At 46.8% G+C, this 26,565-nt stretch overlaps 2 protein-coding genes across 2 annotated transcripts in view; both read right to left on the minus strand.

The window, feature by feature from the left end:
• The window catches only part of vps33b (VPS33B late endosome and lysosome associated), a 42,539-nt gene extending 21,650 nt beyond the window's left edge, over positions 1-20,889 (minus strand). Inside the window, exons 1-12 of the mRNA XM_080216039.1 lie at positions 20,792-20,889; positions 19,727-19,807; positions 17,740-17,801; positions 17,071-17,120; positions 13,263-13,330; positions 11,300-11,345; positions 9,529-9,623; positions 8,547-8,651; positions 6,838-6,934; positions 5,433-5,510; positions 3,903-3,976; positions 1,510-1,596 (exon numbers count right to left, since the gene is read on the minus strand). Coding sequence (XP_080072165.1) covers positions 1,510-1,596; positions 3,903-3,976; positions 5,433-5,510; positions 6,838-6,934; positions 8,547-8,651; positions 9,529-9,623; positions 11,300-11,345; positions 13,263-13,330; positions 17,071-17,120; positions 17,740-17,801; positions 19,727-19,807; positions 20,792-20,881 — 933 coding nt within the window. The 5' untranslated portion in view covers positions 20,882-20,889. The remainder of the gene's footprint in view (positions 1-1,509; positions 1,597-3,902; positions 3,977-5,432; positions 5,511-6,837; positions 6,935-8,546; positions 8,652-9,528; positions 9,624-11,299; positions 11,346-13,262; positions 13,331-17,070; positions 17,121-17,739; positions 17,802-19,726; positions 19,808-20,791) is intronic.
• Positions 20,890-22,129: 1,240 nt separating this feature from the next.
• hddc3 (HD domain containing 3) lies at positions 22,130-26,499 on the minus strand. Its single transcript, XM_080216188.1, has 4 exons — positions 26,373-26,499; positions 24,442-24,497; positions 23,468-23,708; positions 22,130-22,526 (listed from the first exon to the last, which is right to left on the minus strand). Exons 1-4 carry the CDS (start codon positions 26,482-26,484, stop codon positions 22,393-22,395), a joined length of 543 nt encoding a protein of 180 aa, XP_080072314.1. The 5' UTR covers positions 26,485-26,499; the 3' UTR covers positions 22,130-22,392.
• Positions 26,500-26,565: the final 66 nt, after the last annotated feature.

A 26,565-nucleotide genomic window follows, 5' to 3' on the forward strand; every position in this document is an offset into this window, starting at 1 on the left:
TAAATTGCCCCTTAGTGTCAGGGGGATTAGCTAGGGTAAATGCATGAGGATGGGATTGTGGTCAGTGCAGACTCAATGGGCCAAATAGCCTCCTTCTGCACTGCAGGTATTCTATGATTCTCTCCTGAAGATGCTGAATCTTGTTGGGGTGAACTCATACCAAGTCCCATTCACCTATCAGCCCCTGTGCTCACTCACCTACACCGACTCCCAGACTAGCAATGTTTCCATTTCAAATGTAATGTTTAAATTTCTCCATGGCCTTGCCCCTCCCCATCCATTAGCTGCAATTCTAGCCTCGTGTCCATCCTAGGCTTTCAATCTCCACCACTGGGGGCCATTTCTTCTGCTGCTTAGAACCTAAGAATTCCTTCCCTAAACATCTCTGGCTCATTACCTCTATCTTCTTGAAGACTTCCCTTAAAACCCATCATTCTAACAACCTTTTATAATACCTTCGGGATGGTCAAATAATGTTTGATTAACACTCTGGTGAAGCATCTAGTTGGGATCTGGGGCTTTACTATGTTGCGAGGTGGTAATATAAAACAAAGAACAAAGAAAATTACAGCACAGGAACAGGCCCTTTGGCCCTCCAAGCCTGCACCAACCATGCTGCCCGACTGAACTAAAACCCTCTCCCCTTCCGGGGACCACATCCTTCTATTCCCATCCTATTCATGTATTTGTCAACTTGCCCCTTAAAGGTCACTATTGTATCAGCTTCACGACTTCCCCCCCGGCAGCGAGTATAATTATATAAATTAAAACTGTCACTGGGATACAGTTCTACAATAACTGCCAACTCTACTGTGCTATAACAGATAGCTTCTTTTACAAGTGTGGGCATGGACATCAAGCTTGGAACCTTGAGTGGCACCACAGATAAGCCCAATTTCAGATAACAGAATCTTTCAGCCAGAGTCACTGGACTGAGCACCCTGGTAGACTTCTCAGCCTGCCTAGCTCATGGTGCTGAACGCTGCCCCAACTGCGATTAAGACAGACTAAGAATCCACACTCCCAAACTCTTTTCTACACCACTGACAGAATGGTAATATACTGAATGCGCCACCAGGCAAGCTTCAGATCTAGCTTAATGGATTCGATGAAGAAATCAGGCAGTGCTCCCAATGCGCTTGTGCCAACCCTCTCTGTACTATCTTCATGGAGGTGTTAACTCACGTGTTCAGTTTAAATGAATTGGCAGGAACTAGAATTTCTATAATGTGGAGATGCCGGCGTTGGACTGGGGTCGGCACAGTTAAGAAGTCTCCCAACGCCAGGTTAAAGCACAAGCTTTCGGAGTGCTGCCCCTTCCTCAGGTGACTGAGTCACCTGATGAACGAGTGACACTCCGAAAGCTCGTGCTACTAAATAAACCCATTGGACTTTAACCTGGTGTTGTGAGACTTCTTACTGTAGAATTTCTACAACACAGCTCAAATGTGAGCGGTCTCTCCCACAGGGATGCTACAAAGAGAGAGTTCTCTTTTCATCAATACTCACATCATACTGCGCCTGAAGCCTTCTTGCTTTCTGACTTAAGAAGCCAAACACATTGGAGAAATGCTCATTCCGAATCTCTTTGAAAACCTGCAAAAAAACCACAGGAAGGATGTAAAACCTACAGCCAAGAGTTACAAATGCACGAGTGGGGTAAAGGCCATTCAGCTCACTCATTCATCGAGTCCCAACCTATTCAGCCAAAGAGTTAGTGAATAAGTTGTCAAGTAGGCTGTTGAAGCAGTAAATAAGCAAGGGATAATTCAGCGAGTTTCTGAAGGAAGGTGGATTTGAGATACGATGGAAAAACTGATAGAGAAAATGACATTTAAAAAGGAATTGCTTTTGACACCAATAGCCGGCCCATTCTTCAAACCCATTCACCTTTCAGCCTGTGCTCAGGAGGTGCTGATAGGTGAATTGAATCAGGAATCAATTCAGATTAACAAGTGATTCCTGCTCTAGGTGTCAATGAACCTTCAAAAGCACCATCAAGTTTGTTCTATACTCCTACAGTGCAACTTCTGCAAGATAGCCCTGCTTGCTCCCCACCAGCCCCTCTCAATCTCCTGGAAGAGAAAAATACACACAGTCATTTTAAGTCAAAGAGACTGGGGAATTCCTCTCTGACACCTGAAGATGATCACTCCAGCTCCAGAGAGGCACATCTCCTAAATACTCCACCCACCTTTTATACACAGCAAAGGCAGCCACGGTTAGGGACTTAAATAAAAAGCAAAATATTATGAATGCTGGAATCTGAAACAAAAACAGAAAAATGCTGGAAAATCTCAGCAGGTCTGGCAGTATCTGTGGAGAGAGAATAGAGGCAATGTTTTGAGTCTGGATGACCCTTTGTGAGAGCTGCTCTGATGAAGGGTCATCTAGACATGAAATGCTGGCTCTACTCTCTCTCTCCACAGATGCTGTCAGTTAGGAACTTGTCCAGCTTCCTTTTCAAAGTATGAAGTGAATCCACACCCATTGCAGGAGTTGGCAACTCATTCCAACACTCCCTGTCAAAATAAATATCTCCTGACTTCTAAACTACACTTGTGCAAATTATACATCCTTCCTCAGTCCTCCCTAACCTAATGACCTTATAATTCACAAGCTTACACGGTGTGCACATTTGGCATCAGATTTAAATGCTAAAGTTTAAAGTTTATTTATTAGTATCACCAGTCGACTTACATTCACGCAACAATGAAGTTACTGTGAAAATTACCTAGCCGCCACACTGTTGCCTGTTCGGTTACACTGAAGGAGAATGTAGCTTGGCTAATGCACCTAAACAGCACAAATTTCGGACCATGGGAGGAAACCGGAGCACCCGGGGAAACCCATGCAGACATGGGGAGAACGTGCAGACAGTGACCCATGCTGGGAATCGAACCCGTGTCTGGCGCTGAGGCAGCAGTGCTAACCACTGTGCCACCATGCTGCCCTGAAACGTGAGCAAGTTATACCTTGGGGAGGTTTGCTTTTAGCCTTCACCTACATTCACACCATCAGTTCCCTCAGCTGGTTTAAATACTGGGTCCTTTATCTGATGAAAGGTCATCAACCTGCTTCTCTCTCGCCAGGTATTGTCAGATCCGAGAAGATTTTCCAGCATTTTCCATTCTTACTTCAGGCTATCAGCAGCTGCAGTATTTTGTCTTTATCTCTGTTGCATCAATGTCAAAAGCCTGTATGTATTTATGGGCTGTTTGGATGCTCATTACAGAGTCTCATGGGCTACAGGTTGCTGATTCTGACTAACAGAGTGGTGCAGGATTTGGCCATCGGTGAGGCAACAGTACCAACATCAGCCGTTGCCAAATTGTAAAGGAAGAATGAGAGAAATGAGAAGTCTGCAGGTTTTGCTATCTTACTGTACATCAAAAACCGCTAAACATTTCCTTTAATGTGAGGTAAATCAACCCAGGCTAGAACAAACAGGTGGCACAGTGGTTAGATTTTGATTTGATTCGATTCAGTGGTTAGCACAGCTGCCTCTCAGCACCAGGGACCCAGGTTCAATTCCAGCCTCGGTTGCCTGTATGTGTGAAGTTTGCACATTCTCCCTGTGTCTGTGTGGGTTTCCTTCAGGTGCTCCAATTTTCTCCTACACAGATGTGTAGGTTAGGTGGATTGGCCATGCTAAATTGACCCTTAGTATTCCAAGATGTGTAGGCTAGATGGATTAGCAGGGTAAACTCATGGGGTTATGGGCGTTAGGGGCTGGGTGGGATGCTCTGTCAGGAGAGTAAATGCAGACTCAATAGGCCGAATGGCCTCCTTTTGCACTGTAGAGATTTATGAACAAACAGGAAGTTTGTTGTTGAGTTTGTAGAGGTTGTGCCAGTTTTATTGTAGAATGTTTGGAGCACTGAAAGGTTTCACTCACTCACTTTGTCCTGAGAATTCAGCAACACTTTCACACTTTTGTTGGACGATGTTACTTCTGAACCAAAGTCAACGCTTCCTGAAATAGACCAGAATCCACAGTTACTTTTCCAGGGAAGGACACCTGTTCCGTACAACAGCAGACTGTGAAAATGAAAGACGGTGTCATGGGCAGTAACTCTCCTCTCACTTCCCCAATCCCAGGAGTAACAGTCACACACACAGGAACAAATTATCCTCACTCACACATTCTTCTATTTCCACTCTGCAGAAAATACTGAAACAGTCCTCTGTGGCTTATCAGAATCCTAGTACACTCCCCGAGTGATCATCCTTCATCTTAGACCATAAGACATAGGAGCAGAATTCAGCCACTCAGCCCATCGAGTCTGCTGCACCATTCAATCATGTCTGAATATTTCTCATCCCCATAACCCCTGATCCCCTTATCAATCAAGAACCTATCTATCTCTGTCTTAAAGACACTCAGTGACCTGGCCTCCACAGCCTTCTGTGGCAAAGAGTTCCACAGATCCACCACTCTCTGGCTGAAGAAATTCCTCCTCATCTATGTTTTAAAGGAACGTCCCTTTAGCCTGAGGTTGTGCCCTCTGGTTCTGGTTTTTCTTACTATCCTTTCCACGTCCACTCTATCCAGGCTTCGCAGTATTCTGTAAGTTTCAATAAGATCCCCTCCTCATCCTTCTAAACTCCAAAGAGAACAGACCCAGAGTCCTCAACTGTTCCTCGTATGACAAGCTCTTCATTCCAGGGATCATTCTTGGGAACCTCCTCTGGACCCTTTCCAAGGCCAGCACATCCTTCCTTAGATATAGGGTCCAAAACTGCTCACAATACTCCAAACAGGGTCTGACCAGAGCATTATACAGCCTCAGAAATACATCCCTGCTCTTGTATTCTAGCTCTCTCGATATGAATGTTAATAGTGCATTTGTTCTCCTAACTCCCAACTGAACCTGCACATTAATCTTAAGAGAATCCTGAACAAGGACTCCCAAGTCCCTTTGTGTTTCTGATTTCCTCATCATTTTCCCATTTAGAAAAAAATCTATGCCTCCATTCCTCCTTCCAAAGTGTGTAACCTCACACTTTTCCACACTGTATTCCAACAGCCACTACTCTGCCCACTCTCCTAACTTGTCCAAGTCCTGTGTGCCATGATAGTATTAACAGTCTATTTAACCAGAATGGCTCAGTGGGTAGCTCTGAGTCAGAACCTTAAGAGTCCAAGCCCCACACCAGACAGCTGAACACACAATCCAGGCCAATGCTCCCATTGCCATATCAAAGGTGTGCTACACTGTAGGAGGTGCTGTCATTTCAATGAGGCATTAAACCCCGGTCTGACTTCGGTAAAAGATCACACATCATTCATACAAATCCCAAGGGTGAAGGCAGTTGTCTAACCACCCACTCGTACTCTGCCTGCTGACAGTTCTGGTCAATTCTGAAGGACAGTAACTCCTAATTTTATAATTTGCCGCTAATTCACCGAGTCAAAAGTGGAGACTCACCACATTTTATTCTGAACACATCATCCACAAGTCCCTCGTACACAACTTGAGAACACATCGGAGTCACATAATCCACATCTGCAAACAAAGCACACAGGTTTAAACGCAAAGCACAGCGAGGTTATAATGATAGATACACGAGCCTTTTACGGGTAAAGCTTTCACTGCTCTATACACCTTGGTAAATGCAATGCCTACTGCACATAACCCAGGGAATTCATTGGAAAGCTCTGAATTTGCTGATTTTAGTCAGGATAATAGCACACACAACTTTCCCACTCCAGTTTTCTTCCAACCAAGGAGGAAAAGTCAGCCACATTTCCTGCTCACTATCCAGTAGTTTATGCAGGAAAGTACGGGAAGGTCAGGCTCCTGGTATTAGGAGTGAAAGTATAGGAGGAAGTTTGCATAGAATCATAGAATAGAATCCTACAGTGCAGAAATAGGCCATTCAGCCCATCGCATCTGCACCGATCACAATCCCACCCAGGCCCTATCCCCATAGCCCAACTTATTTACACTACTAACCCACTGACACTAAGGGGCACGTAACAACTATTACAATAGTTACTCAATCTTACCCAAACATAATTTGGCCATTGAGTCTGCACTAACCACAATCCCACCCAGGCCCTATCCCCAAGCATTTACCCTAGCTAGTCATCCTATCATTAAGGGCAACTTAGCATGGCCAATCCACCAAACCTGTACAACTTTGGATGGAAGAGTCAAATGCTAAGGGGCACAGGTTTAAGGTGCGAGGTGCAAGGTTTACAGGAGATGTACAAGGCAGATTTTTAATTTTTTTTTACAGACGATGATGGGTGCCTGGAACTCGCTGCTGGGGGAGGTAGTGGAAGCGGATATGGTAGTGACTTTTAAGGGGCGTCTGGACAAATACACGAATAGCATGGGAATAGAGGCATATAGGGGGGTTTTAGTTCAGTCAGGCAGCAAGGCTTGAAGGGCTGAAGAGGCTGTTCCTGTGCTGTAATTTTCTTTTTGAAACTGGAGCACCCGTGAGGAAACCCACGCAGACACGGGGAGAACGTCCAAACACCACACAGACCCAAGCCAGGAATCAAACCCAGGTCCCTGGCGCTGTGAGGCAGCAGTGCTAACCATTGCGCCACCCACATAAATACCAACATAAGTCAGTTGGGCCGAGTGATCTGCTTTTGTAAATTTGATGCGTGGACACTGGGCAATGCCTTCCCACCACAGGCAGACAGCCTTTCTAGACTTACACCAAAGAGACAGCCCCAAATGAGAGGGTGTCACTTTGGTGTAAGTCTAGAAATCAGTGAAAAACACAGAACATAAACTGCCAGGTAAATCTGACAATCAAAGCTGCAGTTTCATCACTCAGTTCTGTACTTTACTGATATCCATTACGTTGCAGTACCTCTGTCAATAAAGAACACCCGGCCAATCTCAGCCTGACGGGGTTTCATTTCATTCTCGGAATCCTCCACAATCTCCTTCCACAGCTCATAGGTCATCTAAGCCAGAGAGACAGAGAGTGAGGGAGGACGCAAAACATAACTCAGAGGAGTGGTTTTAATATCAAAGACGATCAGAACTCAAACCCATCATTTTTATGTTTGGCAGCAATCTTCCACTCATCAAAATATGGATCCAATGTCAAGTATTCGAGGGCAGGTACAACATGGGATTAGATACAGAGTAAAGCTCCCTCTACACTGTCCCCCATCAAACACTCCCAGGACAGGTACAGCACGGGGTTAGATACAGAGTAAAGCTCCCTCTACACTGTCCCCCATCAAACACTCCCAGGACAGGTACAGCATGGGGTTAGGTACAGAGTAAAGCTCCCTCTACACTGTCCCCATCAAACACTCCCAGGACAGGTACAGCACAGGGTTAGGTACAGAGTAAAGCTCCCTCTACACTGTCCCCCATCAAATACTCCCAGGACAGGTACAGCACGGGGTTACATACAGAGTAAAGCTCCCTCTACACTGTCCCCATCAAACACTCCCAGGACAGGTACAGCACGGGGTTACATACAGAGTAAAGCTCCCTCTACACTGTCCCCATCAAACACTCCCAGGACAGGTACAGCACGGGGTTAGATACAGAGTAAAGCTCCCTCTACACTGTCCCCCATCAAACACTCCCAGGACAGGTACAGCACGGGGTTAGATACAGAGTAAAGCTCCCTCTACACTGTCCCCATCAAACACTCCCAGGACAGGTACAGCACGGGGTTAGATACAGAGTAAAGCTCCCTCTACACTGTCCCCCATCAAACACTCCCAGGACAGGTACAGCACGGGGTTAGATACAGAGTAAAGCTCCCTCTACACTGTCCCCATCAAACACTCCCAGGACAGGTACAGCACGGGGTTAGATACAGAGTAAAGCTCCCGCTACTGTCCCCATCAAACACTCCCAGGACAGGTACAGCATGGGGTTAAATACAGAGTAAAGCTCCCTCTATTCTACCCTAACCCACGCCCAACTCAGAACAATTGCCCAATTTGGTCTTTTTCCTCATAAATCACCCTAAAATGCCTGAATGAGACTAAATTAAGGATGTTGTGCCCAATTAAGAACTGGGCAGTGATCGCACACAACCTCAATTCATGCAAAATTCTTATAACCAACACGGAGGGAACATTTCCATCCAGAACTTCGGCTGGATATCAAGCCAAGGTCTCAAAGCTGAAAGGCCCATTTTTAATACAGTGAATTTAACTGACTGGTACTGCCTGCACCTCTGAATGAGAAGGTTGTGGGTTCAAAACCTGGGCAGGGCTTATGCACATTATCCAGACTGATACTTCGGTCTTGATTCAATTCTCTTGGCCTGTAGGAGAGTGCGTGTGGACTGGGAATGGGTGAGACAGCAGCTTAGATAGTGACCTTTCATCTCTCAGATCCGGACCTGAATGAAAAACTGACTGGCGGCTGCAATAATTCAACATGGAACGAGTTCACTGACACAACTGACAAGGTTCATAAGATAAATGGGTTTGTGTAACTCTAGCCGACCACCTTTCCTTTGTTCATTAGCAAGCAAATGGCTCGACTGAGGTGATCGGGTGAATTGTTTGATTAATAATTCATTCTCATTTCATGTTCCATTACCTTTGCACATCTGCCAATTCCGTAAGTCTTTGTGAAAGGTCCAAACAGGGAGTGCAACACATGCAAAGCCTTTGCCACAGTGCAGATCCACCGATGGTCACCCTCCTGAGGGCACACACACACAGCAACATAAGGTACCCAAATCCTGTCACAATATGCATCTTAAAATGTGACCTTAGAACATGGCATTCATTGTCCATCCCTCATTGCTTTAATCCATTATACTTTAATAATGGAGTGCTTCGCAAGGCTACCTCAGAGGGTGCAGAAGAGTTTAAATTTTATTTATTAGTGCCACAAGTAGGCTGACATTAACACTGCAATAAAGTTACTGTGAAAATCCCATAGTGGTCATGCTCCTGCACCTGCTCAGGTACACTGAGGGAGAATTTAGCATGGCCAATGCACCCTAACCAGCACGTCTTTCAGACTGTGGGGGGAAACCACAGCAACTGGAGGAAAACCACACAGACATGGGAATAATGTGCAGACTCCACACAGAGTGTCACACAAGCCAGGAATTGAACCCAGGTCCCTGGCACTGTAAGACAGCAGTGCTAACCACTGTGCCACCCCAGAGGAGGAGTAGAGCCCCATGTTAAGATGATGTAGGATAGAAGGCTCAGAGGGAGTATGGCTGAATGGCCTGTGTCAGACAGTGAATTCTACGCAATTATCAGCCTGTCAGATTCAATACCACAATGATTTTACCATATGACCCACTATTTGACTGCATCCGGACAGATAAAATAAAGCTATTTTGAGACCTTACTTAAAATGCTCTTTAAACCCCTATCTACAATTAAGCTTCTGGTCACCTCCCTGGGATCATGCTTCATTTAAAAACACTCCTGCGAAGCACCTTGGGACATCTCAGTACGCTAAATGTGCTATTTAAATGCCAGTTGTTGTTGTTGGGACAGGTGGTATTTGCTCGAATGATCTGCAGGCGGGGTCTTCAGCAGAAAAACCTGCCACTTACGAGGAAATAATCGCGGAAAAACTCGGGCAACTGCATGCTGATGAGGTCATCGTCCAAGGGTAGCAGGTAAAACGCCCACTCATCAAAGGTGACATCTGAAATTAGACAACATGAAACACAAACCAAGTGAAAGATTGTACGAAACAACACAACAGCATGTTTCCCATTTGTTACCTCTTCCTGGGATCGAGCCCCTAAATCCGGTCTTAGTTTCCCCACCCTTGGCTGCCCTGTTGCAAACAAGGGAGTGATGACCCTGAGCAGTCACCAGGTGAATCAGAATAATCAGAAAAGGGTCCGCAGACGTCACTCTATTGCCATTTTCAAATCACATATTATTTTAGTTCATATTTATAATGAGAGCCACCTATGTAAACATGTCACGCTCCACTTGCATCCTCCCACCAGAGATGACACTGCATTAAAGTTTTAAAGTTCACTTCTTCATATCACAAGTAGGCTTACATTAACACTGCAATGAAGTTACTGAAAACCCCCTAGTTGCCACACTCCAGCGCCTGTATGGGTACATCGAGGGAGAATTTAGCATGGCCAATGCACCCAACCAGCACGTCTTTCAGACTGTGGGAGGAAACCGGAGCGCCCAGAGGAAACCCACACAGACACAGACAGTGACTCAAGTCAGGAATCAAACCCAGGTCCCTGGCGCTGTGAGGCAGCAATGCTAACCACTGTGCCGTCCTGTGACTGTAGGAATTTAGTCGGAAAAATTGACAGGAAGGTTTTGTACAGTACATCCACTAAATTTCAGCCTTGGCTCCTGATCAGAAGGTTATGGATTCAACCCCCACCACAGTACCGAGGAAGTGCTACATTGTCAGAGGTGCCTTTTTGTGGATGAAATGTTAAACTGAGGCCTTGCCCATCCTCAGGTAAAAATTCCATGACATTTTTGAAGAATTAAATAATTCACCCCAGTTCCCTAGCCAAATTTACCTCAAAACAGATGACCTGGTCATCAATCACATTACCTTCTGTGGAACATTGTTCTGTACACACTGGCTTCTCGGTTTGCCTATATGGCAACACTGACTACAATTTGGAAGCTTTTTGGGATGTCCTGAGGACGTGAAAGGTGCTATGCAAATGAAAATTATTTCCTTACTCTCTATTTTTCTATTCTGGAGAAAACACACCCATTCCCAAGGAGCTGTCGTTGCAGTTTTAGATTTTAGTTTATTTATTAGTGTCACAAGTAGGCTTACATTAACACTGCAATGAAGTTAGTTAGAAAATCCCTGAATGGAAGACAGAGTTTCCCAAATTCCTTACATAAACTGTCTTTTCTGTAGCGAGTAATGATTTGTACTTTGCTGAGCCTCTCATCACCTAGCTAAGAAAGTCTGTAATTATTTCACTCAGGAATACATTTCTAAGCTCAGGACAAGTAGGTAAATCAATCCCATAAACATCATGAAGATGTACAACCCTTTTTTCAAGCTGAGTCTTTTTCTGGGGCATTTTCGATCAATAGTAAAATGTTGCTTCAGGCATCAAGGAAATTTCTTGATCTAAACAGCTTCATCAGGACCCAATAATGGAAACCAAAGAATGGCCAAACCAGATCTTGGTTCAATATCTCCTAAGATAGCACCTCTGACAGTGAAAAATGGCCTGAGGCTTGCACTGGAGGGACAGCCTAGAGCTCAAAGAGTTTGAACCCACAAACTGCCATCCAAATGCTGCCTCCAGAGCCAAAAAACACACATCACCAGTTTGGAAAAACAAAGGAGGATGAAACAGCGCTCACCTCCGAAGATTCCCTCCTCCTCAAGCACAGTCTCACACATGAAGAACTGAAATAAAAAGGGGACAAATTATACAGCATATTCCTCTCACCATAGTTATCATACAATGCTACAGTGCATAATGTGGCCATTCAGCCTATCGAGCCTGCAATGACAACAATCCCACCCAGACCCTATCCCCATAACCTCACCTATTTATCCCACTAATCTCCCTGATACTATTGGACAATTTAGCATGGCCAATCCACCTAACCTGCACATCTTCGGACTATGGGAGGAAACTGGAGCACCCGGAGGAAACCCACGCAAACACAGGGAGAACATGCAAACTCCGCACACAGTGACCTGAGGCTGGAATTGAATCCTGATCCCTGGTGCTGTGAGGCAGCGTCGTACCACCCATGTCAGCTGTGATGATTCAAAACAACCAGATACACATCCTGGGCAATGTTGCTGGATCAGAAATATTTTTTAAATTTCACTCTGGGGATGTGGGTTTCATTGGTGAAAAGCCAGTGTTTATTGCTGATCCCTAGTCATCCTTAGACAGTGATGGAGAGTTTTCTTAAACACCGCAACCCATGTGGTGTCAATGCTTTCACACTGCTGGTTAGATTGGCAGTTCCAGTAATTTGATGCAAAGATTGTTTGCCAATCGGAACAACGAGCTGCCTACAGGAACTTGAAGGTGATGGTGTTTCCACGCACCTGCTGCCCCTGTCCTCAGCACGTGGAAGTTATGAGTTTGAGAGGTGCTGTCAAAGAAGCCTCGGTGAGCTGTTGCATTAGTCACCATGTAAATGTATTACTGAGGGCAGGGCCGTACAAAGGAGTTGCTAAGGTGGCTAAATGGTTAACACACCTGCCTCACAGTGCCAGGGGCACAGGTTCGATTCCCGGCTTGGGTCACTATCTGTGTGGAGTTTGCATGTTCTCCCCTTGTCTGTATGTTTCCTCCAGGGGCTCCAGTTTCCTCTCTCACTCCAAAGATGTGTGGGTTAAGGTGCATTAGCCGTGCTAAATTCTCCTTCAGTTTGCCCAAACAGGCGCCGAGGTGATTTTCACAGTAACTTCGTTGTAGTGTTAATGTAAGCCTACTTGTGTCACTAATAAAATAAACTTTAGCTGTCCACAGCAAACACAAGAGTTCTCAGCACACAGAAATATAAACAGCCTGACGAGAGCCACTTTTCTCTGAAACAGCTAATGAGAAAGTAAGGGGGAGCAGGAAACAGTACCAGGGGGCCAGAATACTGCTATTCACTGGAAACTGAAGCACTGAGTCACAGCCAAGAGCAGCAATCTGCAATCAACAATCCTGACATGAGGATGCCGGCATTGGACTGGGATCGGCACAGTAAGAAGTCTCACTACACCAGGTTAAAGCCCAACAGGCTTATTTGGAATCACGAGCTTTCGGAGCGCTTCCCCTTCATCAGGTGAGTGGAGAGTTGGGTTCACAAACAGGGCATATATTGACACAAACTCAATTACAGGATAATGGTTGGAATGCAAGTCTTTACAGGTAATCACGTCTTTACAGGTAATCACGTCTTTACAGGTAATCACGTCTTTACAGGTAATCACGTCTTTACAGGTAATCACGTCTTTACAGGTAATCACGTCTTTACAGGTAATCACGTCTTTACAGGTACAGACAGTGCGTGTGGAGAGAAGGATAATCACAGGTTAAAGAGGTATGAATTGTCTCCAGCCAGGACAGTTAGTGAGATTTTGCAAGCCCAGGCCAAATGGTTACAGATAATGTGACATGGACCCACAACAATCCTGGCTGGGTTTCTCCCCTTGCTTCACAAAATGGGTGAAAGCTTGCCAGTCAGCAGCGAAACATAACCTGCCTACTCCCTGCTTTGGACGTGGATGTTTCTCTCTCATACCCTGTTCTGCTGCACTCTCCACCAACCCAAGACAACCCAGCACTTTGGCGCTGCCCCAGCTGCTCACCTTTTGAGGAGTGAATATGATCTTGTATTTCCGCAACTTGGAAGCAGCTTTATCAGCATTGACGATTTCTGGAAGGAGACGGAGGGAAGGATCACATGCATTCTGTAACACTGACACAGCTTTGAAACACAGGGACAAACAACACTCTCAACAAATCCAAAAAGCTGAAGAACTAACTGCAAGGGAACTTGATTCATCTGATGTATATATGAGTAATGGTATTCTCCATAAAACATAGGAGCAGAATTAGGCCACTCAGCCCATCGAGTCTGCTCAGCCATTCAATCATGGCTAATACTTTTTTCACCCCCATTCTCCTGCCTTTTCACCATAACCCCGACCCCCTTATTAATCAAGAACCTATCTATCTCTATCTTAAAGGCACTCAGTGACCTGGCCTCCACAGCCTTCTGCAGCAAAGAGTTCCACAGATTTTCCACTCTCCAGCTGAAGAAATTCCTCCTCCTCTCTGTTTTAAGGGATCGTCCCTTTAACAAAGAACAAAGAACAAAGAACAACACAGCACGGGAAACAGGCCCTTCGGCCCAACGAGCCCGCGCCGCCGTCCTACTGTCTCAGTGACCTATTCATGATTTTAGTCTACGCCTAACGTGCGAGGATCAGGGAGGTCCAATTTAGGGACAATTTAGTACCCAATCAATCAGCCTAAAAGCACATCTTTGGGGGATGTGGGAGGAAACCGGAGCACCCGGAGGAAACCCACGCAACCACGGGGAGAACGTGCAAACTCCCACAGACACAGGCCCAAATCCATGTGTCCGCACAGCAACAGAGATAGTCTCTGAGCTGTCATGTTGCCCTCGAGATGGTCCAGTTTAAGCACACTAACGACATGAAGCAATAGGCAACTCCCGAAGCAACATCCAAGAGCAGCCCACTACAACCTGCCGCATGCATGCCCCTTGCTGGACTTAAATGCCTGTGGAGACAAAAAAATTCATTATTAAACAGGCAAAGACTAACATTCCTGAGGCAAAACGTATTCCCAAGCCTACAATGTTCAGTAAGGCCTACTATATCCCCCTATATGTAGACCGCTCATATGGCTGTCTAAGTGACTCTTAAACAACCCTAGCGTGCCTGCTTCCACCACCTTACTCGGCAGTGCATTCCACACCCCCACTACCCTTTGCGTGAAAAACTGCCCTCTAATATTTGTCTTATACCTAGCCCCCCTCACCCTAAGCCCGTGACCCCTCGTTCTATCCATTTCTAGTAGCGGAAAAAGCTTACCACCATTTACTCTATCTATCCCCTTCATAATCTTATAAACCTCTATTAGATCCCCCCTCAGCCGACGTCTCTCAAGGGAAAACAGCCCAAGTTCATTCAATCTTTCCTCGTAAGACAGCCCTTCCATACCAGGCAACATCCTGGTAAATCTCCTCTGCACTCTCTCCAGGATCTCTACATCCTTCCGGTAGTACGGCGACCAGAACTGGACGCAGTACTCCAAGTGAGGCCTAACCAACGTTCTATACAACTGCAACATCAGACTCCTACTCTTATATTCTATACCTCTTCCTATGAAGGCTAACATACCATACGCTTTCCTCATCACATTCTGCACCTGCACCGACACCTTCAGGGACTTGTGCACTTGCACCCCCAGGTCTCTCTGCGTATCTATACTCCGGATAGTTCTACCTTTTATCGTATAACTCCCCTCCGCATTATTCCGGCCAAAGTGCATCACCTCGCATTTCTCCGGATTAAATTCCATTTGCCATCTATCTGCCCAATCTACCAGCCTATCTATGTCCTGTTGCATTGCCAGGCACTGCTCCTCAGTACCCGCCAATCCAACCATCTTAGTGTCATCAGCAAATTTGCTGATCACACCACCTACCCCCTCTTCCAAGTCATTAATATATACCAGAAATAGAAGAGGTCCAAGTACCGAGCCCTGCGGCACACCACTGGTGACAGGCCTCCAATTGGAAAAGGAGCCTTCCACTACTACTCGCTGTCTCCTCCTCCCAAGCCAGTTCTCCACCCATCTACATACCTGGCCTTGTATCCCATGAGCCTTCACCTTTTCTAACAGCCTACCATGAGGGACCTTGTCAAACGCCTTACTGAAATCCATATAGACAACATTTAGCCTGAGGTTGTGCCCTCTGGTTCTAGTTTTTCCCACTGGTGGACACATCCACCCTATCCAGGCCTCAGTGTCTGTCAATCAATCGTTTGAGCCAGTCCAACTCTTTTGGATGGTGAGTTTGAAACAAACAATGGCATAGTGGTAATGTCATTAGACCAGTAACCTAGAGGGCCAGGCTAACACTCTGGGGACATGAGGTTGAATCTCATCACAGCAGCTGACGGAATTCGAATTTATTAATCTGGAATATAAATCTAGCCTCAGTAATAGTGATCATAACCCTCTCATCAATTGCTTTAAAAAGCACACAATCCCTACAGTGCAGAAGGAGGCCATTCGGCCCACTGAGTCTGCATCGACCACAATCCCACCCAGGCCCTATCCCCATAACCCCAAATATTTACCCCGCTAATCCCCCTGACAGTTTAGCATGGTCAGTGTATTACTAACCTGCACATCTTTGGACTGTGGGAGGAAACCAGAGTACCCAGGGGAAACCCAGGCAGACACAAGGAGAAAATGCAGACTCCACAGACAGCGACCCGAGGCTGGAATTGAACCCAGGTCCTTGGCGCTGTGGGGCAGCAGTGCTACCCATTATGCCACCCTGCCACCCATATGCAGTCCTTACCCAGTCTGACCTGTACGTGACTCCAGACCCACAGCAATGTGATCGCCCGCGGAAATAGCCCAGCAAGCCACTCTGTTCAAAGTCAATTAGGGATGGGCAATAAATGCTGGCCTTGCCAATACTGACCACACCCCCTGGGAGAATAAACGAGAAAAAGTATAATCGAGGCCTGGTAGAGGCAAGAGAATGTGAAACATCGAACAGCATGAATCAAGGGGAGCCAGGGACCTCGCCATGGGCTTGCTGGCCCCAACAACAGGCTGATCATTATCTCTTTGCAGAAGCTTGTTGTGTGTAAATTAGCTGCTGCACTTCCGACATTGCAATACGCCAAGAGTAATTCATTGTGTACGTAACGAAATGATGAAAGGTGCTCTGAAGATGTAAGCTAGTATTCCTTCTAAAGGCCAGAATAAGAAGCTAATTCTGCAAACCTGTGTGCTTTCTTATTGTATTTAACTCTTATAAATGCTGACATATTGGATCACAGCATAACTAAGACATATCGGCAGTTTGGGAATGAAAGGGGCATTTTTGCCTGACATATAAATACTAGTCATGATGTGGGTATGCCAGCGTTGGACTGGCATAAACACAGTAAAAAGCCTGACAACACCAGGTTTTAGTCCAACCGATTTATTTGATAATAGACTCGCAAGCTTTCGGGGTTAGCCCCTTCGTCAGGTGAATGGAGAGTTCTGGCCTCAGACAGAGCATATAAAGCACAGACAGTTTAGAGATTAACTTTCAGGCTTTTTAATATAAATACTATTCGGAGGCTGAGTTTTGTGGGTGCAGTACATCAGGAAACCAACAAGCTGCTCCACCTTGTGGTTAAGTTGTGGATTTGAAGTTCTGAATCTTTTCCCAGTGACTCCGAGGAAGCTACCAGCTGCTTTGCTACAGATTGGGAAAGAAAGCTATGGGAAGGAATCATCCCGGAACACCACTGTGTATTTGACAGGCCAGTCATATGCCTGGCTCCAGATCAGTGCTCTGTGTAACATCCTTCACACACACACACATTTAACACAGCGTGCGAGCTGTCATACCTGCAACATGCTTGACACTGGTAATCCGGGGGCGGATCAGAAAACACAGTCTGTGATAGAAAACAGATAATAACGCAAGTAAACGGTCGGCAATCACGGGCACAATGAATAGGAGTCAAACTTCAGTCTTAACCAAAATCACAAGCACTGGCAATCCCCCCACAGGTCCCGCCCCACAATGCCCCCCACCCCCACAGACCCCCATGCCATCCCCTCACATGCCCCACCTCACACCCCCACCCCCCAATGCACCACCCTGAAACCCCCTCACAGGACCTGGCTCACCACATAGAATCCCTGCAGTGCAGGAGGCAGCCATTTGGCCCATCAAGTCTGCACCAACCACAATCCCACCCTGGCCCTATGCCCATAATCCCATGCATTTACCCCAGCTAATCCCCCTGACATTAAGGGGCAATTAAGCATGGCCAATGTATTTAACTCGTACATCTTTGGAGTGTGGGAGGAAACCCTCGCAGACACAGGTAGAATACGCAGACTCTACACAGACAGTGTACAGCTGGGAATAGAACCTGGATCTCTGGCACCGCGAGGCAGCAGTGCTAACGTGCCGCCAACAAACACTCAAAACAATTGTCTTGCTCCAAAATAATGTTCATTGCCCCTCTTCACACAAACTGACCTCTCTCCATACAGAGTAATACTCACTGGTCACTTACGCCCTGAACCACTTTATTTTCCAATTTGTACAACTTCTCGACATCATGTTGCTGTAAAACAAACAGAAAAACAATAATTGTCTTTCTTTCTCTGTCTAGAACAAGGCTGCCCATCTTATTCAATAAAAAGTCTCACAACACCAGGTTGGAGTCCAACCAGTTTATTTGACAGTAATCTCACAAGCTTTCGGAAACGGTGTTACTTTGTCAGGTGCGTGGAAGGAACACCATTTCTGAAAGCTTGTGAGATTACTATCAAATAAACTGGTTGGACTCTAACCTGGTGTTGGGAGACTTCTTACTGTGTTTACCCCAGTCCAACGCCAGCATTTCTACATCATCTTATTCAATCCAGTATTAAATTGCCAATAAGAAGCTAAATTCACTTTTAAAAACTTGGGAAACATTTGGGAAATATCCAGGTAAAGAAAAGTTTAACACGTTGGATGGGGACAAGTCACAAATTTGAAATAAATCTTCCAGAGAAATGCAAGCCCCCTAAATAACATCCATTTTGACAGCTGTGAGGCCATTCAAAGTGCTTCACACACTGTTTAGTGAGCAATACTATTGTTCATTAAGCGAACATGACAGACAGTATACAGCAGCAACACACAAATGCTGAATGAGTGCAATCACTTGGCCAAGACCGTGAGAAAACATCCCTTCCAGTTAGTGAAGAGGAACATTCAGCAGAACTGAGCGGGTGATGAACAGGTTATTCACTCAAAGGACAGCAACATCGGCACAGCAGCACTCCCTTGGCACTGCACTGGAGTATCATCCAAAGATGGGGATAGAGATTTTGACAGGCAGGGAATGCAAGTAGTTTTGGGGGACAGGTGGGATAAGGGGTTTGAAATACAGCCATGGGTTGAAGAAATACCTAAGCTTACTTATAGATTGCTCCAAACTGAGGCAGCAATCAAGAACAGGGACACAGTGGATGGAGAGAATCAGAGAATCCCTGTAGCGCAGAAGGAGACCATTTGACCCACTGGGTCTACACCGACCACAATCCCACCCAGGCCCTATCCCTGTAACCCCACAAGTTTACCCTAGCCAGTCCCCCAACACTAAGGGATAATTTAGCATGGCTAATCCACCTAACACCACACATCTTTGGACTGTGGGAGGAAACCGGAGTACTCGGAGGAAACCCATGCAGACACAGGGAGAACGTGCAAACTCCACACAGACAGTGACTCAAGCCGGGAATCGAACCTGGGTTCCTGGCACTGTCAGGCAACAGCATAACCACTGTGCCGCCGTGCGGCCCAAAGTTTATTTATTAGTCACAAGTAGGCTTACAGTAACACTGCAATGAAGTTACTGTGAAAATCCTCTAATCTCCACATTCCAATACCTGTTTGGGTACACCAAAGGAGAATTTAGCACAGCCAATGCACCTAACCACCTCGTCTTTTGAACTGTAGGAAGAAACCCATGCAGACATGGGAGGAATGTGCAGACCCTGCAAAGTTGGTGACCCAAGGCTGGAATCAAACCTGGGACCCTGGCGCTGTGAGGCAGCAGTGCTAACCATTGGGCTACCGTGTGTCCCCCAGGGTGCAAGGTTTTTGGAAACAACTAAAAGCAATTACTTAACTGTCCCAATGTTCAATTACTGTCAGAGAGAATGGCTGTGAGATTGAGCAATTGAGTGAAGTGGTGAAGCTGAATTTGTATCTCTGGATATTGACTAAGGAGTGATATCTGGGGAACTCAGAGAGGGATAGTGAAGGAACAGCCATTGATGAAAATCAATGGACTACACTGACACAAATCAACACAGAGATAAGCAGCAGTCTCACTGCGGTGATACAGGCATGCCACAGGAAGAGGATGTGATTTGACTGCGCAGATTGCTAGAGAGGGGAAAGAGGAATATACTGCCATGGCTTTGTTGCTGTCATGAACAGAATGGGTTCGGCGCGGCGGGGAGGACCGTTTTTTTACTCTGAGTGTTAACTTACCTTGAGGATGGAAACATTTGCAATGCGATCCAGAGGGCTCATCAGTGCAGCTTCAATGAACAAATCCTTCTTTCCTGGCAACTGACAACAAGGAGATTCCATTAGAAAGGTGAAGGAATTGGGAACAGAATTACTGCAGCTCAGAGCACTTTGCTTCTGAAAATGCTCAGATCAAAAGCTCTGTCCCAACTCAAGCCATGGAGGGATCAGTGTGGAAAAGGTCGGTTTCTCCACACCACTCTCCCCACCCACCTGTAACCCTCTCCAAAACAACCCCTCCCTCCGCCCCTCCTCCTCCAGAACCCCCCCTCCGCCCCTCCTCCTCCAGAACCCCCCTCCTCCTCCAGAACCCCCCCTCCGCCTCCAGAACCCCCCCTCCTCCAGAACCCCCCCTCCGCCCCTCCTCCTCCAGAACCCCCCTCTGCCCCTCCTCCTCCAGAACCCCCCTCTGCCCCTCCTCCTCCAGAACCCCCCTCCTCCTCCTTCTCCAGAACCCCCCTCCTCCTCCTCCTCCAGAACCCCCCTCCTCCTCCTCCTCCAGAACCCCCCTCCTCCTCCAGAACCCCCCCTCCGCCCCTCCTCCTCCAGAACCCCCCCTCCGCCCCTCCTCCTCCAGAACCCCCCTCCTCCTCCAGAACCCTCCTCCTCCAGAACCCCCCCTCCGCCCCTCCTCCTCCAGAACCCCCCCTCCTCCTCCAGAACCCCCCCTCCGCCCCTCCTCCTCCAGAACCCCCCCTCCGCCCCTCCTCCTCCAGAACCCCCCCTCCTCCCCTCCTCCTCCAGAACCCCCCCTCCTCCCCTCCTCCTCCAGAACCCCCCTCCTCCTCCAGAACCCCCCCTCCGCCTCCAGAACCCCCCCTCCGCCCCTCCTCCTCCAGAACCCCCCCTCCGCCCCTCCTCCTCCAGAACCCCCCTCCTCCTCCAGAACCCCCCCTCCGCCCCTCCTCCTCCTCCTCCTCCAGAGACCCCTGTCTCCCCATCCCTCGCTGACCCTCCCCCAGGTATCCCTCTCTATCTCCGCCCGCCGGGGCTCTCTCTCTCTCTCTCTCTCGGTCTCTGTCCCACCTGCTCCAGTAAGTAAACCAGTTGATCCCGGGCGAGTCGCTTCAAGATGTCGAAATCCGGCAGCTCCGGAGCGTCCCAGCGACCCGCCATCTTGTCCCGGGAACCGCTTCCGGAGTCACCGCGGCCACTTCCGGCAGCGCGTCTCCTAGCAACCGGCGTACAGGCTTCACCCAGGACCGCTAGGCCTCACCTCAGCCTGGGATCATTTCTCACATCCGCCTCCTCCTGTTGCTGTTGTTTCAAACTCCAAACGCAGGGGCCTTTCTCCTCGTGTGAGGAAAGAAACTGGGATAAACACCAAAACCCAATCCCATGCACATTCCCAATGGTTTATTTATTAGTGTCACAAGTAGGCTTGCATTAACACTGCAATGAAGTTACTGTGGAAAATCCCGTAGTGGTCACACTCCGGCACCTGTTCGGGTACGCTGAGGGAGAATTTAGCATGGCCAACGCACCCTAACCAGCACGTCTTTCGGACTGTGGGGGGAAACTGGAGCATCCGGAGGGAACCCACGCAGACACGGGGAGAATGTGCAGACTCTGCACAGATGGTGACCCAAGCCAGGAATCGAACCCTACTTATGACACTAATAAATAAACTTGAAATAAGGGTCCTACCACCTTTTAGAGTAACTGATGGAAAATGATGTCAGTGCAGTACAGGAGAATTGGTTCAAGCTACAAGTCACCACCGGGAGACCGAAATGACTGTAGTTGGCGATAAAGAGCCATTAAACTAATTTACTTTACCCACCATGCTCCCTGGGAAGGAAAGGCAAGGCCTTTGAGGCTTGATATAACAAATCTGCAAATGGACCAGGCAGAGATTTCAGAGTATGAGTGACTAGTTCTTTAAGTCAACCTACTGAATCTATCAAAGCAGCTGTGATTCTCCTCACTCAGCCCCATGTAACTCTGCAAGCCCATGTCAAAACTGTTAGGATGACTCCAGTTAGAGAAATGTCAGAACCTTATACCAGAGCTCTGTGCTGGGTTAGCTGGGCAATTTTAACCTCCAGTGGTACCAGGGTATGGCTGAGGCTCTGAAAGGATGCCAAAACTTCAATAAAGTATAGCTTCCTGACACAATAAGCGTGCTCTCATATTGGGTAAAAAAAACCTTCTTGTGTGGATTCCTTAATAGATTGATGTGAAGACTCAAGCATGGAGACAAAAAGAACTAATAAAGAAACCCCTTTCTCACAAAATGTACCTGCTGTATCTTTGTGAATGAAAATGAGAGATTTTATAAAGGTCTACAAATTTTAACCAATCATTTAGCATCAAAACGGGCAGATTAACCAAAAGTACAGAGATATGATACAAGAATGCTAGTCCAACAGAACAATCATCTTTATTTTACAAGAAAAAGCTGTGAAGAATGCACAGCGACAACAGAAAAGTGAGCAGCATCAATACATTCAAGCCAACAAAATCTGATTGTCAATCTGATTGTAAGCATATTTCCAAATATTTAGATTTAAATTTTGTTAACTTGGTTGAAAGATGGTTATTAAAAACTTCATTTCACAACAACAGATCTAAATGTAAAGCATTTCCTGATCTTCCATCTCAGAGTTTAATCTATTTCAAGCTTGTTATCCAGTGAGAATGTTTCTTTCTTTGAACAGTACATCCAGGCTCTTTTCCAGCGTGTGATTTGTTCCTCTAAGACCAGCAACAACTCGGGAAGCCCAGATGAAATATTCCTCAACTCGTTTCTCTGTCCAGCCTGAAGAAGGATTCAACAGAACAAGGGTCAGGATGCGATCAGGCTCCACTTCCTCCACAGATTCCTCAGTCCTGATTTATTTCCCATTCTGTTCTTTGGTTAGGATCCTTGGGGGGGGGGGGGGGGCTCCCAATTCATCAAATAATACCATGGAACCTTCAACAATCACCTGAGACACCGTGGGGACTCAGTTACCTCAGTTGGCCAGATGCTTAGAGCGTGGCACAGGATGATGCCAAGGGCCTGGTTTCAATCCCTGCAGTGGGTTGTGGAAGCGCACGGAGGCTGCCTCCTTGCCATGTCCAATGCTTGGTGCCGAGTGATGCCCCTCAAGCTATATAACCACACATCTCTTGCTAACAAGCACGGGGTGGCAAAGTGGCTCAGTGCTGCCACAAAGCACCAGGGACCCCGGTTCAATTCCCGGCTTGGGTAACTGCCTGCACATTCTCCCCTTGTCTGCATGGGTTTCCTCTGGTTTCTTCTCACAGTCCGAAAGATGTACTGGTTAGGTACATTGGCCGTGCTAAATTCTCCCTTAGTGTACCCAATCAGGCGCCAGAGTGTGGGGATTTTCACAGTAACTTCATTGCAGTGTTAATGTCAGCCTACTTGTGGCACTAATAAATAAACTTTAAAAAAAACTGTGACCAATTACCATTATCTGAGCCACAATAACAGACAGGTAGAATCCTCAATGTATTTTCCAAAGATCAACACTCCTGACAGTGTCACATTCCTCCACTACCTTGCTAGCTTAGATTATGTTCTTGAGTGGGGTTTGAACCACAACTCACTCAACTTGCAGGAAGGTAGTTAGGAGCAGGAACCCTGGCTGTTTCCCTGCACTGACACTAAATTCCCAGATATCAAGGGCACACAATAACTAGTCCTGAGCAGAAATTTGGAGGAAGAGAAAGGAAAAGTACAGTGTTGCTGACCTGCAGGAGTGCAGCGTTTGAGATCCCGCAGATTGTACAATTTATCTGCCAGTTTCACCAGTTTAGCTTCGTAGCTGACGTGGGGGGCATGTTGGATCTGTTGCTGCTTTCGCTCCTCCTTCGGAAGAGACTTATCATCTGTCACCTCAGCGACAATACTCCGCACCTTCTCTCCAAACCTTTCCTCAATCTCAGCAAATGTTGTGTCTGTATCTTCAACAGTATCATGGAGAAGGGCTGCCTTGTAAGAAAAAAAAGACGTGAACCTCAATCGTGCCATACATCATGGTTGAATTGTTCTATACTTCAGTATGGGTGCGGAACAATTCAGGACCAACCAAAGCCACACAAAGCTAATCTGTTCAGCTCTTAATTCAAAGGTTCTGCCCTCATGCCTCACATCAGGAATTGAGCTCCGAGGGTGGCACCGTGGGAGTACAGCATTGTCAGAGCTGCTGTCTTTCATAACGAAATAAGGCTTTGCTGATAGATGAGATGAAATAAAATCATAAACTTCCTACAATGAGGAAAGAGGCCACTTGACCCATTGAGTTGGTACCAACTCTCTGAAAGAGCATCTTACCCAAAGCCATCCTGCTGAGTATTCCAGCATTTTCTGTTATTTCAGATTGCCAGCATCTGCAGAATTTTGCTTTGTATAGACTAGGAGGAGGCTCGCGCAGGCTAGGAGGAGGCTCGCGCAGGCGAGGAGGATGCTTGCATAGATTAGGAAATGACTTGCGTAGACTAGGAGGAGGCTTGTGTGGAGCTTTAACATTGGCAGACCAGTTAGGCTGAATGGTGTACATATCCAATGTAAGCTTACATATTACAGTGAACTCAAGCTCTGTTTAAATGGGTGGTAAAGATCAAAGCCATTATCTGAAGAGTGAATTCTGGAAACAATCCACCAGAAAGCTGGAAATGGCTCAGTTTGGTATGGTGACCATGACCCTGATTTATGTGGGTTTTACCTGCAAGGTGACCACATCTGTAATTCCAGCTTCATTGGCCAAAATTCGGGCAACACCTTTAAACAAACAGAAAAATCCCGCTAAGTAACTTTCAAACCAAGCAGAGTGAAACAAAGTCTATCACCCTAACCCTAATGCCCTTCACGGTGAAGAAATTCAAAAGGAAGTTCATGAAGGAATACGGACACAGTCGAGGGAGGCAGGCTGATAGAAGCCCGGGAGAGGAATGGAGGGAGGACGCCAGGTAAAGTGCTTTGGGAGGAGTTTGAATGAGCCGTGGTGTTGTGGCTGATTGATCTCTGATACTGACAGAGGAAGTCAGAGTGGAGGGTGAGGCCTGAGCATTCAGTGAGTTGTGGTCTGGATCTGGTAGTCTGGGTTTCCTCCCACACTCCAAAGATGTGCAGGTTAGATGGATTGGCCATGCTAAATTGTTCCTTAGTGTCCAAAGATATGCAGGTTAGAAAATTAGCCATGGGATTCGGGATTTTATGGAGGATGCTGTCTGAAAGGGTGTTGGAAGCTGATTCAATAGGAAATTTCAAAAGGGAAAGGAGGGACCAATTTGATAGCTCCCTTAAAGAGCTAGTACAAACACAATGGGCTGAATGACCACTTTTTCTGTTGCCACAGAATCAGCACTCAACAGACTTGCAATCATAGAGTGTAGAAAGAGGCCATTCAGCATCAACTTTCTAACAGAGTATCTTACCCAGGCCCTATTCCCGTAACCCCATGTTAGCAGGGTAATTATCTCCCTAACCTGCGCATCTTGAAACTCTAAGAGGTATTTTAACATGGCCAATCTACCTAACCTGCACATCTTTGATGTGGAGATGCCAGCGTTGGACTGGCATGGGCACAGTAAGAAGCCTCACAATGCCAGGTTAAAGTCCAACAGGTTTACTTGGAACCACGAGCTTTCCTACTAACTGTCCTAGTTTGAGACAATTCACACTTTTTAACCTGTGATTATCCCTCCTCCGCACACACACTGTTCACATTGTTTGTACCTGTAAAGACTCGCATTCCAACCATTCTTCATATTCCAGTCTGTAATTATCCTGCAACTGTCCCTTTGCATTTTTATGCTGGGTTTGTGAACCCACCTCTCTCCACTCACCTGAAGGAGCAGCACTCCGAAAGCTCGTCACACCAAATAAACCTGCCAGACTTTTTAACCTGGTGTCGTGAGATTTCTCACCGCCCACATCTTTGGAGCGTGGGAAGAAACCAGAGCACCCGGAGGAAACCCACGCAGACACGGGGAGAATGTACAAACTCCACATAGACAGTCACCCAAGCCAGGAATCAAACCTGGGTCCCTGGCGCTGTGAGGCAGCAGTGCCAACCCACTGTACCTCCCAATGTATGGGCACACTCTGTTTTAAGTAACACCTTGCTGCTGTCATTTTCTCAGAGACAACCAAGCCCACACCAGGAACTTATTCCTATTTATTTCATTGGCCTGATGGCTCCACTCCCTTCCCTGACGAGGTACATCCCAGTAACAGGAGCGGATCATTCAGCTATCCTCACTTTTCCAACTCCCCAAGGGACAGTTTCGCAGGGATTCATTCCTCTGCTGTTACAACAAGTGCTCGCCCTCCACTGGGTAAAGCCAGTCACCCTGACAGCTCACAGTATGCAACTGCTATCATTTAATTTTTCTAAATTACCTTGAAATAAACTGGGAATTTGAATCACAAAAATATCTACAATTCACCGGCTCCCCTTCCAACTACCGGACTTTAAATAAAGCGGAGAACTCGTCCCAATTACTTTACCATCAGAATTCACTCTAGTAACTCTTTCACCGACCAAAAACTTTTGGTGCTTTTTAGTTGAATGTTGCAAATTCAGCGTGCCACAATGTTTTGTCTGCAGGAACCCCTTTTTGGGGAATCTAGTGACTCTGCTCGGAGTCTTACCCACTGGGTGGTTGATATACGGGGTCCCCTCCGGGTCTTTGCGCCGCTGATTTTTGTGCTTTTTCGCCGCAAAGTCAGCGGCTTCCAGAACCCGCTGCACATCGGAGCTCATAGTGCCTTCCGCACCCAGACCCGCAGCAAGAAGCGGAGCTGGAACTGGAACAGGAGTGCAGACAGCACACACACCGAACAC

Source organism: Carcharhinus amblyrhynchos, chromosome 32, assembly GCF_965287045.1.
Source record: "Carcharhinus amblyrhynchos chromosome 32, sCarAmb.v2.hapA, whole genome shotgun sequence".
Taxonomy (NCBI): Eukaryota; Metazoa; Chordata; class Chondrichthyes; order Carcharhiniformes; family Carcharhinidae; genus Carcharhinus; species Carcharhinus amblyrhynchos.

What these genes read in the sequence shown, in the direction of transcription:
- hddc3 (XM_080216188.1), bottom strand. Translation starts at nt 26,484, where the DNA reads ATGAGCTCCGATGTGCAGCGGGTTCTGGAAGCCGCTGACTTTGCGGCG. An exon ending in GTATATCAACCACCCAGTGG is followed by an intron (nt 24,498 to 26,372) that starts GTAAGACTCCGA and finishes GTTTGTTTAAAG; the next exon opens with GTGTTGCCCGAATTTTGGCC. An exon ending in CAAACGCTGCACTCCTGCAG is followed by an intron (nt 22,527 to 23,467) that starts GTCAGCAACACT and finishes ATCCTTCTTCAG; the next exon opens with GCTGGACAGAGAAACGAGTT.